Below are 15,575 nucleotides of genomic sequence, written 5' to 3'. Positions count from 1 at the left end.
TCAAGCCAGTTGTTCTATGACATGTTCTACATCAATAGTCACATTTGAAATGTGGATGCAGCAATGATCAATATGATCTTTTAGAAATCCACATACTCCATGTTCCTTTAATAACAGTGTATCTAATGCCAATCGATTTTGTAGCACCATTTTAGTTGTAGATTGTAGTTGGATATTAAGGTCTCTAAAGCCTTCTTTCGTGGCTCTCGTGCCTACTCACTTGTCCTGTAAGTTTATAAATCATTTCCCTATTTCGATAAGTAGCTACCTGTGCAAACAGAGATTCTAACGCCCAACTGAATTTTACTCCATCCGAGGGTTCATGCCATATATCTTCATCTGCCCCTTCTTCTAAACTTCTTTTTGCCCTACTAATTTGTAGGGTTTCCAACTTTCCCTTAAAAGGAGACTTTTTCCATATTGGATGCAGTGTGGGGAGGGAGTCCTAGAGTTATTTCTTTTACTTCCCCATCTATCGGCGGGTGTGTAGTCCAAGTTCCATTACTGGCTGCCCATACAAATTGTCCTGGACTTTTTATGGTACTATAGCTACAATCCACTGCGACTTGACTAGCCTGGCTATTTCTTTCCAAATTGTACTTAATTCCTCGGCAAGCACATCCTGCCCTAAGAGCTATCAATACCGGAAGTAAGTGCTTGATATCTTCATTATTACTGTCGCAAGTATATTTCTTCTCACAAGTCCACCAAGCTACCTTTGTTGACTCTTGTCTACCACTACTATCAACCCGGCTTACTGTATAAAACTGATCAGTTCCATTCTGCTTCCCCTGCCATTTAATACACCATGATGTATTCCCTCCATACTGGAATTTCTGCAATAAACTTACTGTCCAATCACTATCCCACCCTTTCATTCCTTTTGGCTTATTTTTCTCTTGACATTCCCAAACAATCTTTTCTCTAACTCCTTCTACTACACGTAGTTCGTCGTAATAACACTGTCCCACATTCTTAAATCTGCCTATCGTTATGAAATGATAGTTCTTCTTTTCACATTCAGACCTCGATGTTAGGGGGCTCAGTTTCCTATAGTATTGTGTACCATTTATCCTCTCTAAAACTTTCACTTCTTTACATTGAATTGTTTCATTTCCTTTTACTTGGGGCAGTGGGGAGGTTATTATACCCCACTCAAGCGGGTCCCCTGTTGCTTTTGGGATGGGCAAACAAGCAGTAATTCTATCAGTTCCTTTCATTATGGCAAAATCTTTAATCAATCCTACCAGTAAATTCTCTGATGGTTGCCTAGGTGGGATCTGTACCACTTGTGTCCATGGTGCCTGGCCCTCTCTTCTTCTTCTAGATCCTTTTTGGTGGGCTACCAATATTCCTTTATCCAATTTCGTATATACCAATATCTCTCTTATCCCGTAATCTGTGCTATTTTCATGTGTTACCATGCACTGGTAGTTTCCTTTGTTGACTATAGTAACACTAAACAGGGTTCAGGTGGTAGCTCCTCTCAGTTGTTGGCCCAATTCTATGGTTTTACGTATGCCTTACGTATGCCTTACGTATGCCTTCCCCTTCCATCCAGCCTTCAGTCCAGTATTGTCCCTGGTTGTGTCTACGTATATTTCCTGGCTCTGTCCGGAGTCATTTATTTTTCCCCAGACCACCTGTAGAGAGCTAATTGTTATTGGTTTATCGTTGTGCATTCCACATTCCAAAGTAACATTTTCTCCTTTGAATATTTCCTCTTTCTTATATTTTCCTGGTATTTCTAGGAACTCAATTACAAGGTATTTACACAAAACAATTACTGTTATCGTTACTGTTGTTAAGAACCCCAACATTGTATGGTTATACGCGCCTCATCTGTAGTTTTGTATCTCCGATTGCTCGCACTGACCAAAATTCGGGAACCTTTTTCACCCGAGTATAATGAATCCAAGCATCCACCCCTTCTACCTTTAAAAGTAGTCAATAATACTTGATAAGGTCCAGCCCACCGTTCTCTCAGGGGTTCTTCATTCCGGTTTTTAATGTACACTTGGTCACCTGGCTGAATGTCGTGGACAGGATTTTCCAGTGCCAACGGTCGGTTCCACACCAGAACACTTTGAAGTTGAGCTAAAGTTTTACCAAGAGACAATATATAATTATAAACATCCTGGCTCCCTGTTATATGCATATTAGGATTTGGTTCTGGGGATTCATAAGGCTTTCCATACGTAATCTCATATGGGCTTACTGACATTCCACTCCTTGGCTTTATCCTTATTCTCAGTAAAGCTATAGGGAAAGCTTGTGGCCATTGTATTTTGGCTTCCTGGCAGATTTTACTGATCTGTCCCTTTAGAGTTTGGTTCATCCTTTCTACCTGTCCACTAGATTGGGGTCTCCATGCAGTATGTAAATTCCAAGAAATTCCTAATAGCCGACTTACGTCTTTAACCACAGATGAAACAAAGTGCGGCCCCCTATCCGAGGATATTCCTAATGGTACCCCAAACCTCGGAATGGTTTCCCGCAGTAACCATTTTACTGTCTCTTTAGCTTGATTGGTGCGACAGGGAAGGGCTTCTGGCCATCTGAAAAAGGTGTCAACCCCTACTAACAAATACCTACATCCCCTAGTCCTAGGTAACTCTACAAAATCAACTTGCCAGTAATCTCCTGGTTCTATTCCTACTCTAACTCTTCCCATTTCAGCATGTTTTCTTGCTACTGGATTATTTTTCAGACAAATCTCACACTTTGACATTACTGATTTTGCCATTGTTAACATATGTGTAGAGATAATGCTACATTTTAAAATGTTACCATTGCCTCTGCACCCCAGTGACACTCATTATGTCTTGTCTGAAGTATTTCTCGCATCACCAAGGGGGGTATTACTACCTGGCCCATAGCAGTTACATACCGTCCATCAGAGTTCTTTCGGGCCTTTAGGAGATTTGCTAATTTCTCATCCTCTGGTGAATATCTTGGTTCCTTGGGAAGATTAAGACAAGTGGGGCCTACCTTGAGTGGTACCAAAGCCATTACATTCCACACCTCCCGAGCAATTTGTCGAGCTGCTCGATCTGCCAGCCGATTCCCTTCTGATATTTTCAAGGTTCCTCCTTGATGAGCTTTACAGTGCATAATAGCCACTTGTTTTGGTTTTTGCACCGCATTTATCAAATTTAACACCTCCTCTTGATAGCTTATATTGGCTCCTTGTGAGGACAACAGCCCTCTTTCTTTCCATAATGCTCCATGAACATGGACTACTCCAAAAGCATACTTTGAATCTGTCCAAATATTTACCATCTTCCCTTTACTCAGTTCCAGTGCTCGAGGTAGGGCTATCAGTTCCGCTCGCTGTGCTGATGTTTCAGGTGGTAAAGGTTTTGCTTTGATTACTGTCTTCAGGGTTGTTACTGCATACCCTGCATATCGTGTTCCATTCTCCGCAAAACTACTACCATCAGTAAAAGGTTCCCAGTCATACCTTTCAAGGGGTACATCCTTCAAATCCTCGCGGCTGGCATGGGTATGTTCGATTATTTCCGCACAATTGTGTTCCAACGGTCCTTCTTCTGGAACAGTTCCTAGAAATACTGCTGAATTTAACAGGTTAGTTGTTTTCAAGGTTACGTCATCTTGTTCAGTTAGTATTGCCTGATATTTCATCATTCGGCTGGGTGATAGCCAGTGGCCCCCCTTTTGTTCTAAAACAGTTGTTACCATATGTGGTACAAAAACTTCAATATGTTTTCCCATTTGAAGGCAAATAATTTTCTACTATCTTTATCAAGAGGTATGCAAAAGAAGGCATCCTTTAAATCTATCACAGTAAACCATTTATATATCTCTCTCACAGATGTTAACAATGTGTAAGGATTAGCCACTACCGGGTGAATGTCCTTTGTTATTTCATTTATTGCTCTAAGATCTTGTACCAATCTATACTCACCATTCGGCTTCCTTACTGGAAAAATTGGAGTATTGTATTCCGATTTACATTCTTCCAGAATCTGATGTTTGAGAAATTTGTCAATAATTTTCACTGTCCCCTGCCTAGCTTCTATCTTAAGTGGATATTGTTTGATTCGAACAGGTTTGGCTCCTTCCTTTAATTCCACCTTTACCGGTTGTGCCAGTTTCGACTTCCCTGGTATATCTGTTTCCCATACTGTTGGTATAACTGCATTTTCTACTTCTCTTGGAATATTAACAAAGGGTTTATCTTTGATCATTAGGATTTGTCCTACTTTGGACTCAGGTACCTTCATTATTAATTCTCCATCCTCAAAGGTTATTGTTGCATCTAATTTAGCTAATAGATCCCGTCCCAAGAGTGGAATCGGGCATTCTGGTACATACAAGAATTCATGGGTTAGTTCCTTACCCCCAAAACGCAAATCAAGGGGTTGTAAGAATGGCCGTTCCTCCTCCTTCCCTGTGGCTCCAATTATTGTAGTTGTCTTAGTTCCAAATCGTCCTTTTAAACTATTTAACACTGAATATGTTGCTCCTATTACATTTACAGACTAATTAACACAGAGAAAGAAGCTCCTGTAACCAACAACAACAAAAAAATTCAAGCCTCTCTCTTCGTTTCCTAGCTTTATTTCAACTAGTGGACCTGCTAGGGTAGATGCCCCAGGTCCCCGTCATTTCTGACTGTTGTAAGTTTATCCTGCAGCCTAAGACAAATTCTTTCTGATATCAGGGGCCGATTGCCCTAGAAAGAGGCTAGCCAATTGCCTCTGTTTGTTTTCTGAAGCCAGGTCCAAATTTTCTGTCTTTTTTTTTTTTTTTTTTTTTTCCATTGCATTTCAAAGTTGGTCCAAAAATTCAAAAATTCCATAGGGTTTTCTTTTGGACCTTGTTGGAACAGATTCTCAATTCCCAATTTAACCAGATTTTGGTATTTACATAATTTCCGGGGTGGTAAGGGTCTCGGGTGGGGGGGGGGGGGGGGGGGGGGGGGGGGGGGGGGGGGGGTCGGTCTGGGGAATGCAATGGTTGAAAGTTCCCTGAGCGGTCCCATTGGCAATCTGAGCTCACATATGAACTCAGGTTGTTTCAAGAGTTAGCTGCTTTTCTGTTTCCATGACAACTCTCTCCCGGACCCATCACGGTCCCCCTGCCCCAGAGGGCTCACACCGCGATTTTGAGATCTCAGCCTCGGGTTGAGGCGGAACTATTAACATTCCTACATCCTCTTCCCCTGCTCATTCAACTTCAAACAGCTCTGTTAAATACTACATGCCACACAGCCTTTAACACCTTCAACAACCCTTTTAACACTTCCTTTATCTTCCGCCAGCCTGTACTTTTCTAATGCCAACACCAAAGGCTCAGTCAGGGACCAACTTAATTCCATACCTTTTCCCTCCAAGATGCTGAAACAACATATCAGTATACAACATTTCATCCTATTTTCCTTCTCTCCTCAAAAACAACATTAATTGCAAGACACTGTTATAGTCGATTGACCCATAGAGTGGCCATTTAGTTTATATAGTGGCCACAATTGATTGCAATACTTAGTGGAAATCCTCTCGCTTTCCGCGCCCCCCCCCACTCCCCCTTCTTACCAAATTCCCAGGGCTCAGGCCCGAACCACCAAAGAAGTGGCCCTCCATTCTACCGCTTTGATAATCAGTCAGCCCCCTTCCCCCGATACTTGGGAAACCGACCAAACACCACCGCAAATATACTGAAACTTCTAAACTGTTACTTAGATAATGCTCCCACCTTCCTCCTTGTCACACTCAAAACATTTAAGAACGAAATAGGATTGCAAGATGCACCGCCGGGCCCGTGTATTGGGCACCACCAATCAACATTTGGATAAAGCAGCACTTCTTTTCGGTCTGTCATGCGCTTCGTTCATCTCCGGCCGCTCCCCTCGCGGAGAATATGGAACCGCGGATCGGAACTCCGCACTTGCTTCGCAGCGATGCTGCGTCTCACTCACAACACAATCACGCAATCACACAGAGAGGCCCCTTGCACTCTCGCTCACAAAATAACATTAATTGTAAGATAGTATTGTACTGTAAGGTTCTGTTTTCTGGCCAACTCTCTTGATCTTCTAGTTCATACTGTGGCCACCAAACATTACAGTAATCAACCAGTTTACCCTTTCGTAACTCCTGCCCGAAACACCCCTCCTTCCAGTGTGCTAGTAAACAGCCCAAAGGGGAGGATCGCAGTACCGAAGCATTACCGCCCAGAATACTTTTAAGTTTTTCCATTATCAGCTATAGCTTTTACCGAACCGAACCAGATGCTGAGCCTGCAGCGAAACCAGACCACTGATGCCGAACCTGCAGCGCTTTCGCGACTGTCTGACGGACGGCGCCTAGGCTTACCACGGGAATTCCCTAGCCCAACCGTGCGTGGCTTTCGCCGCGTCTGACCGGCAGGCTCCCAGACCAGATCGGTACCGATTACCAGAAAGCACCTTTTTCTTACCCTTTCAGAGGTACGTTGTGAGCAGCGGGGGTCGGTCGCGGCCGATGGCTCCCCGAGAAACTCCTCGGTGCCGGCTGGAGCGTGATCAGTTCGCGAGCCGCCTCAGCAGTGCCCGCAAGGTCCCATCTGGGTCGCCAAAATGTTAGCGTTCATGAAGACACATAATCCACAAAGTGATTATATGAAGGTGCTTTATTAGGCGCCGGAAGTTAGGGGCATGCCTGCCCAAATCTAACTTCGTCTGATTTGTTTTCTTAGTTCTCTTTTATCTCCTAAGATACTACATATGCATTAGGTTTCACAACTCATCTATGCATATTCATTTCCTAGCTCCACCTAGCCTCGCTTCGTATGCTAATTATCTTATCAGTCCTTCTGCGCTTGCGTATCACTCTCTGGTGGTCGTCCGGGTGGTCGTCGGGATGAAGTAAGATGTCTTCATCAGAGTTGAACTTTTTAACCCTTCCTTTTCACGCATGCTCTCTGAGCCCTTGGTCTCAGTCCAAACCGCAAGGTTGGTTTGACCCAGTTCCCAGAGTCCAAGAAGCCCCAGTTATCTAGATGTCTTGCAAATTGAGCATTCTTTTAATCCTCCTTACTCCTCATCATGAATTGGTGCATTCTCATGTTACCCTTGCACATATATTTTGTATCTTCCAAGCGCAGCCTCGGAACAGTACATCGCAAATGTAACATACTAAACAATATTGTATTATTTCTTCTTCTATTACTAACATTAGCATGCAATATGAAGCAAGGCATCTTCATTTTGTTAGTCTTCTATATTAAGAATGCTGCAGCTCTGCAGAACCATTTCACACATCATACATTAAGATTACGGCTTAAAAAAATCTTTTATGCATCTTTTATGCATCTTATTACTGAATACAGTTCAAATCTGTGCTCCGAGATACCTAAATAATTTATGAACCTTAGAAGTTGTTTGATGCGTCATGTAGAAAAAGTGCATTTGTCCTTAGAACCCTTTGCAAGGTGGCAGCTATGGAAGTCTCTGTATAAAATGCTTGAGTGAAGGAATGTTTGTATTATATAAGCAAATGCTTTAACGAGTAATTTCCATATCCTAACTATGGATATGTAACAGTCATATTACTGTTTCTTCTTGCAAGGATTTAGAAATAAGCTGTATGAAGACCTTATAAAGTTTCTTTTCTTTTGACAGTTCTGTTAGAAGAAGAAATTGTCAAGACATCTGGACCAGTATGAAAGTGGATTTTGTAATTAGCTTTAAAAACTAGGCTAAGCATCTAGCTTCCTGCAAATGAGTTGTTTTTCTTTTCTTTTTTCTTTTTTTCTTTTTTTCTTTTTTTTTCAAAGCAGCATACATGCCTGAAGTTAGCCTTTGTTTTGACACAACCATCATTTCCTTAAATGCCTTCCTATAGCTAATAGTCGGTAGGGCCAGGTTGCTCAATTGTATGGTGAATGTTAAAATATTTTTTCATTTTTATAAGTAAGTTGACATTAAAATTTTACCAATTAAATATTTTGGTAATGGGTTTGTTTTTTTTTTTCCTATGTGAATGATGTACTTACTGTATGTGTGTGTGTGTATATATATTATATAATATATATATTATATATATATATTACATTCTGGAACATACACCTTCTTCTGATACGTATTTTGCCTCTCCACATTTGCTCGGTTGTAAGACTGGAATTTGCTTCTTGCTGCTGTATTCACTAATTTTGCAAAGAGTCAAGGTATCTGACTGAATTTAATTATGTTGAACCTGCTTGCTAACTAAATCTCTGGTGTGTACATACCAGTTCTGAACTTGGACTAAATTTCTGGTCGTGGGTTTTGGAGCTTTATTAATGGATGTGATAACCTCTTTTGTGATGATTGGTTAAGCTTGTTTATGCAACCAGCTTTGATCAATGCAATTTATTTTATTGCCCAAAGCATGTATTTTAGATGCCATCAGTAGGTATTATTTCTAGGAATATCTTAAAATAGTCAGTGAAATCTGATTTGGTTGTTCACTTTTCCTTATTGTGCTTGAAAACCAACTTTGCTTTAGATGTTGCATATAAGCAAAGCCATTTTGTTGTGGACTGTCCTGCTGACACCAAGCTGACCAATTCATGACAAGATAAGATGGCCGGGAAATTAATATTAAATTCATGTCATATGAATGGCATTAATTTTGTTTATGAACTGAGTTTTGAGATGTTGAATATCTGATGTAAATCGTAGACCTGCAGGCAAGAATAAATTTTTAAAGCTACGACCTTTTCCATATGTGGGATGATAGAAATACCCGTTTGCTACAGCCTGCTTCTTAATGGTGCACATGGTTAGAAGTACTTTCAGATTCACTTTCCACAAAAACATCTTTAGAAGAGATGGAGATCTCACCCTGTACCTAGGTCTGTGTTATCTAATTTATCAAAGCCTGGGGCTGAGGAGGTCCATCCTGACAGTGTACACAGAACTTGTGGGGAAGGGTAGGGAGAGTATGTGCAGTCCCTGGAGAATAAATTCATTGACTGTAAAGGAGACACACAAATTTTGGGGGGTGTTTTTTGCATGATGGAAGCAGTCTTAACAGGAGTTTGAAATAACGTGAGCTTTGCGGGACAAGAAGTGTTTGGTAAATACTTCATAGAGCAAACTTTTTCAGTCAGTTCGTTCAAGGAAGAAAAAGTGGCTTTTCTGTTCAGAGGAAAAATGCTTAAAACGAAGTTTAGTTATGGATCTAAACACTTTTAGGCAGAACATTGTTCAGCATTTCAAAATTTCTTCCATAATTTTGTATAAAAACATGTTTAATTGAACTTATTTGATAACACAGCCTTAATCTGGAAAACATTTATTTTTCTATTAGCAGAATGGGTTTATTTTCAGCCTATGTGTAGGTCCTTTGGCAAGAATGCTTCTTAGGAATTATTTAGATGCATAATTGATTTTTTTTTCATTTGTTTAAGCAGCTAACTAATTGCAGCTATTTAATATCAGTGCTTTGTTTGGGTGCATTTCTAAAGGAACAAATCCAAAAAATTATGTTAAAAAGGATTGCAGATTGGATGACAAGAAGACCTAAATTTCCGTTGCTGTTCAAAGCATATATAAAGGACAGGCACAAGTTGGTTTGCATAAGCTTCCTCGTGCTGCTTGTCCTTTAATCTTTATGCACATCTGTGACATGTAAGAAAATCCCTATTTGAGGAAAGTATGGTAATTGTTTTTCTGTACTTACCAAATTACATCTGGACTTTATTAAAAGAGCTAGAACTGCTATACTGCTTTCTTTGTTGTAGGTGTATCCAGCAGGAGTTCAAATAAAACATTTTTTTCATCTAACGTTACCTTGCAGCCGTGGTAGCAGCTTCACCCCTCACTGTTGGTCTTTGCAGTAAAGAGGACAGTTTCTTTCTTGTAGGAGAAGGGTGAAGTCCAAGAAGTAGATCCAAAAGAAACCATAGGTGCCTAAAATCTCTTCATGCTTCATTTTGTTTACCTGAGTCCGAAAAGGAAGGTGCTCAGCAGTGAGCTTTGGATGCACATCTGTGCAACAGGTGCTTCAGTTCTCCCAGGCTTATTCCTCTTAAAGGTGGAGTGAGAAAAGGTATTTTAGAAGTGCCGTCTTCATGTTTTTGTTTGAAAGGCTTTAGGTTCCCGCTGCTCAGAAAACACTTCTGGCTTCTGGATCCTTAGCTGGATGGCTTTTCCTCATACATAATTCTGTTAACATGCACAGGAGAATGTTGGGGTTTAAAATTATTTTGTCCTGACCATCGTTTTGATGTGTCTTCTGTTTTGGTAGATCATCGCTAGTCTTGACTTTTTTTTTAAAAAAAAAAAAACAAAAAACAAAAAACAAACATTTATAAAGCTTTGGGATTAGTATAGAAAATGTGGGATTAGTATAGAAAATCTTTTATTATTGTCATTAATATGGTACTGATACCATTTATGGCAGAATACTTGTGTGTGTTCTCAAGTACTGTTTAGAGCAAACTCGTTTAAAAATGACATTGAGATGATCACTGATCACTTTCTCTGTTTCAGCTATTCTTTTTAATCAGGAAGAATGCATGATGTTTTTGTGATCAGTCATATATATAGCAGAATGTTTTGGGCTGTATTTTTTTTTTTCATTTGTATTGTGCTAATTACTTTGGAATGTAAAGGTCAGTGCAAAGCACAATATGTTGGCTGAAGGAGCCCATACAATTTTAATACTACTTAGCAGGCTCATGGAAAGAGCAGTCTTTAACAGTATGCGTGTTCGGTGGGAGCTACTGGTTTGTAAAGAGCAGACATTGAAGAAAATAGCAGTGGACTGTAAAGTTGTTACAGCTTAATGATATCCTGCGGTTAGGTAAATACCAAGGCAAGCCAGCCATGCTTATTTTCAAGCTAGGATAAATCGACTTTGTGGTACTTTTTTACTTTATGAATTATAAATAATATCTTGTGTCAATATCATTGTTTTCTCCTCCAATTCGTGTAACAGCATCTCCATTGTAACATTTCAATGTAATTCACATTTGCCCTGAGAAAAGTTGACATGTAATTAGCAAGTACATGCTAATGAAATATAGTTAAAAACCTGTCTTCTGTGGGTGGGTTTTTGCTTTGGTCTTTTTTTTTTTTTTTTCCCTTCAATTAAATCCAACATTAAAAACCCTCAGAATAATGTGGTTAGTGGAGGGGTTGTGTATTTTTTAAGAGGTCCTCTCATCAGGATACCAGCATTCTGGTAGGGACCAGCATTCTGCCACTGGTGTTGAGTGTAAGCTCAAATCTAAAACAAAGGATAGATGTTGAAGATCTTTAAGGAAGGATGGGCATTGCAAACATCCACATGTTGTAATGCAGAAGTAACATGAAAACTAGGTAATTTTAATTGGTTAGACATTATGGCACATGGAAAGTAAGTTTAGAAATCACTACTTTTTCTTTTAATGGTCTGATGTTAGCCGTAGAACTGCCCGAACCAATATAGTTTTGTCTCCCCTTTAATTTCAGTGCATCTTTCAGGACAATAGAATATATTGTCTGCTGTAAAGCACGAGTGTTCAGTCTGTCTTCCAGCTCTTAATGAGGTATCTTTGCAGGGAAGAGAGATAACTTAAAAGAAACTATATCATCCATCTCATGAAATGATAACACTTTGAACTTTTTTTGATGTGTGTGTCTGATCTTTCCAGCAAACAGAATTTGACCTAGTTAAACTTACTTTGTCAGTTCAGAGCAGGCTCACCCGACCTGATTAAAAGAGCAGCTATGGCATCCTCAGTTTGACTGCAAGCTCCCATGAATGCTGCCTTACCAACAGGTCTTGTTTGATCTTTTGTTGAAGTTACTGCCTGTCATGTAATATTTTCCATAAACCGAGATTGTACTGTTAGTGCTTTGGGGGTGTATCTTCTACAAAGTCAGTTGAGATGACCAATGTCGATACATTAAGCAGTGGCAATCCTTAACTGGACCATAACAAGGCCCTGGCCAACCTGATCTAGTGGGTGGCATCCCTGCCCATGGCAGGGGGTTCGAACAAGGTGACCTTTAAGGTCCCTTCCAACCGTTCTATGATTCTGTGATATGATGTCTTCATGTCTTCAGTAGCAGTATACAGAAGGAATTCCTCTCAACTCAGTCAACCAGTGTTGCCCTACAGAGGGCAAAAGTATTTTGTATTGCTGTCTCTCGGGGTATGTTATTTTTCTCTGTATTTTTAAATGGCGTGTTGAATACTGTCTTGGTTTTGGAAGATGATAGAAACCAGTTCCTAGCTGTTGTTAACTCAGCTTGTATCAGATCTTCTCCTGTGGTGCTATGCAATTAAAAAGCTCCTTACTATTTGTCTGATACTGCAAATGCACTAAGGGGAGATCATGTCTCCTGCCTAGTGTATTAAGGAAACAAATTGATCTCCTAAATTCTGCCTTATTTGGTTCTAGAACCAAATTGCCCAAATTCTAGAATTTGCCCAATTTGGTTTATTTAAATAAATGTGTGGGTAAAACTACAGTTTAATGGAAGTCCACTGTAAGCTCCAAAGTTTAATATAGTGGAATTGTAGTGGATCTTGTAATTTAAAATAAAGAATTTACGAGAATAACAGATCTTCAAACAGATTATGCAGATTCAGCTTACTTTCTTCCTAGTGCTTCCTGTGATTACTAGTTTTGAGATAGGATTGGAAATCAACTGCAATGCTTTGGGGGTACTGTAATGAATGGAGTTTATTAGCGGATGGAGATGTTGCTTTTCTTTTGGACAGTCTGAAATAGTGCTGTGGAACAGGATAGTGCCAGCTTCCTTCTCTTCTCAATGTACAAGTATCTGTTATATAAACCATAGAAGCTCTGTCAGCTAACAGGACAATTTAATATGTACAAAACCAAGATGATTGATACCACCATCCTTTCAAGAACAAATAGTGAAATGCTTTTTACATCCCTACAGAAGGAAGATAAATATGTGAGAATTGTGCTTTATTTGAGAATTTAAATGCCCAGACTCTTCTTCCTCTTAATTAAATAATTTAACTTTATAAACATGAACAATATGAACTTAAAAATGCTTCCAGCAGACTCTAGTAATAAAATAACATTTTTTTTCAGCAAAAGGTTTTATAGGCATCATTATTTCAACCATTAGCTTCCATAAACTTGAGATTGCCATACTGATTTCCATTATCACATTGTATGCACCTTAAATGTACCAAGAGAAGTGGAGTGTACCCGTGCCAGGCATGATTCATATAGGTTGTGAAACTCAGTTTAGTGTAACCCAGATTTTGCCAGTACAACTGTTTTTACTTTGGTCACAGGGAGGATGAGGGCAACTGATTTGGCTTTCAAGAAAATTCTGGCACTCCACTTAAAAATTAGTTTTCATGCTCAGTTGGCATTTGTACTTCAGATATACATTATAAGAGATCTGTCTGTGAGTTGCATGCTGCATTGTAAAAATACCGGGTTCTTTTTTTTTTAATGTTAACATCTTCTCTTCATTCTCTTTTGCAAAGTAATACTTGATTTGATCAGAAACTGCAGTTAGCTGATTGTGTCAGAGCCCTGTGTGGGTTTCAAACATTCAGTCTGTAGTAAAACTTGCCTGAGTTATTTTCAGGTAAATATCCGATCAATACTAAATTCCCTGTTTGGTATAGCCCAGAGTCCCATTTGTTTTAAAATAAATACATTTAAGAAAAAAATCCTACGCTTCGATGGATTTTTCAGATAAGGACCGAAGCAAGTCCTTATAAATAGCAGAGTTCATAAACCGTGGGTAGGAGTCTCTGTGCATTAAGGTATAAATTTGAAGCTGTGCGTCATCGAAGGTGTGTTGTGAGGGTTCCAGCATATTTCGGTTAATAACTTCCCTTACTCTGGAGTCCAGACTGACCTGCATATTAAAATAAAAAGTCATGTAAATAATAGTGGTGTACAGTAGCTGATTTTTCTTTTTTTTTTTTGTTTGTTTGTTTGTTGCTGTTCTATTGGCTTGAAAAAGAAAGCATTTTAAATAGGTTCAGGTGGTGTCCTTCCAGAGTCTAAGGACTGTTAAATATACTTACACAAAAAATGCTGAAATTTGGCAGTAGTAACCTGCTGAGTATGTGGTTAGAGAAACTTTCTCACTGGAGCAACTTTACTTTGAATAACACTGCTTGAAATCCCGTTGTTACTAAAACCTGAGAGACTGGTAGGCCATTCCCAGACCAACATCCTGCTCTGTAGTAGAGAGGCTCTGTAATGTTTTGTGACAGTTTGTTTCCTCGGGAAGTAGCACTGTTGGAAAGAGACTGAATTTGGAGTAAGCAGGATGACGCAGACGGAAACTGTAACCTGGGAAGCTGTTGCTTAATCAAATTCCTATGTTAAAAAGCAGAATGAATTGATGTGGACTGAAACTATAGTTACATAATGATTCCAGGCATTGCTTTTATGCTGTACTTTTTTTTTCCTGCAAGTACTAGGAGGTAGAAAGATGTTAACATTACTGGAAAGCACTGTCTGGATTTAAACATTATATTTATATGTACAGTTTCCACCACAAATAATGAAGTGTATGAATTTTGTAGGGATATAGAAAGGTTTAAAATTCCAGCCTATTTCTAGGACTATATTCAAGCTGACACGAGATGTCTTTGAAATTTGACATGCTTGTTAGCAGCAAACAGACAAGTAGGTTTGAAATTTCAAGAAGCCGGTGGCTTTGTTCTGTGCCGTATTTTGTCAGCTGCTCTTTGTGCTTTGCAATCGTGCAAGTTGCACATATTGCACAAGAGCAGTTTGTGCTGTGCAAGCAACACTTTTTTTTGTGCTGTGCAAGCAACACTTTCCTAGTAGACCCAATCTACACACACACAGACACATACCAAAAGAATCCACACTGATTTGTCCAACAAACAAAATTTAAATTAAGGATAAAATCTTCATCTGTATGCTAGTTATGCCTCAAACTAAAGCCTTCACATCAGCATATCAAGGTAGCATAGGAAGAGTTTTCTTACAGCCAGTGAAAGCAGTACTGACTATCTCACCTCAACAATGGGTTTGCCTTTTAGCCCTAGATCTCTCCTTGTTAGCACTGAAATGTGGGAGCACGGGGAAAGAAAAGCTATCCCTGGGTATTTTTGTGGCTTTAAACACATGCTCAGTAACTGTGCAAAGCAGCATCAAAGAATGTATTGGGGAAAGTAATATACCTCTTTTGGAGAAAGGATAGAAATGTAATCTTCATAAATTAGTCTTGCTTTTTCTTCAATGACACTTTTGTTGGACTCTTGTTTCAGTTCCTCGCAGGCCATCCAGAAAAGCATGTTTTCTTCACTGAATTCTGTTCGTAGAAATTCACGAAAAGCATTTCGGCCGGCTGGCGTAAACATCAACTTGTCAAATGATTGAGCCCAGGCATTTACTTCTTCAAGAGTAGGAGCAGGGCTGGAGGAAGGAGGAGAGGAGGGCAAGAAAGGAGAAATGAGTGATTGTTACTTCAACTCTTTTCATCTGGTAGGAGGCATCTGCCATCACAATGGAACAAAAATGCAAGGTTCATGTGCCTCTGAATTCTGCACTGCAGCTACCTAAGTGTAAACTCTAGTAAATATATTTATAAGATGCTTTTTTCTCTCAAAAACTCAGAT

General features: G+C 39.6%; 2 protein-coding genes across 5 annotated transcripts in view; one reads left to right on the top strand and one right to left on the bottom strand.

Moving 5' to 3' along the window:
• The window catches only part of TCEA1 (transcription elongation factor A1), a 37,045-nt gene extending 29,099 nt beyond the window's left edge, over nt 1-7,946 (top strand). For all 3 annotated transcript variants that reach the window (XM_066992996.1, XM_066992995.1, XM_013184944.3), the window contains one exon: nt 7,625-7,946. In XM_066992996.1, coding sequence (XP_066849097.1) covers nt 7,625-7,633 — 9 coding nt within the window. In that variant the 3' untranslated portion in view covers nt 7,634-7,946. The remainder of the gene's footprint in view (nt 1-7,624) is intronic.
• Nucleotides 7,947-12,898: 4,952 nt separating this feature from the next.
• Nucleotides 12,899-15,575, bottom strand: part of RGS20 (regulator of G protein signaling 20) — a 39,322-nt gene continuing 36,645 nt past the window's right edge. For both annotated transcript variants that reach the window (XM_066992997.1, XM_048072427.2), the window contains exons 4-5: nt 15,138-15,372; nt 12,899-13,831 (exon numbers count right to left, since the gene is read on the bottom strand). In XM_066992997.1, the coding sequence (XP_066849098.1) occupies nt 13,643-13,831; nt 15,138-15,372 (424 nt within the window). In that variant the 3' untranslated portion in view covers nt 12,899-13,642. The remainder of the gene's footprint in view (nt 13,832-15,137; nt 15,373-15,575) is intronic.

The sequence above is a fragment of the Anser cygnoides genome, chromosome 2 (assembly GCF_040182565.1).
Source record: "Anser cygnoides isolate HZ-2024a breed goose chromosome 2, Taihu_goose_T2T_genome, whole genome shotgun sequence".
NCBI classification, from domain to species: Eukaryota; Metazoa; Chordata; class Aves; order Anseriformes; family Anatidae; genus Anser; species Anser cygnoides.
The sequence above is the reverse complement of the archived record's forward strand: the minus strand, read 5'-3'. Positions and strand labels throughout refer to the sequence as shown.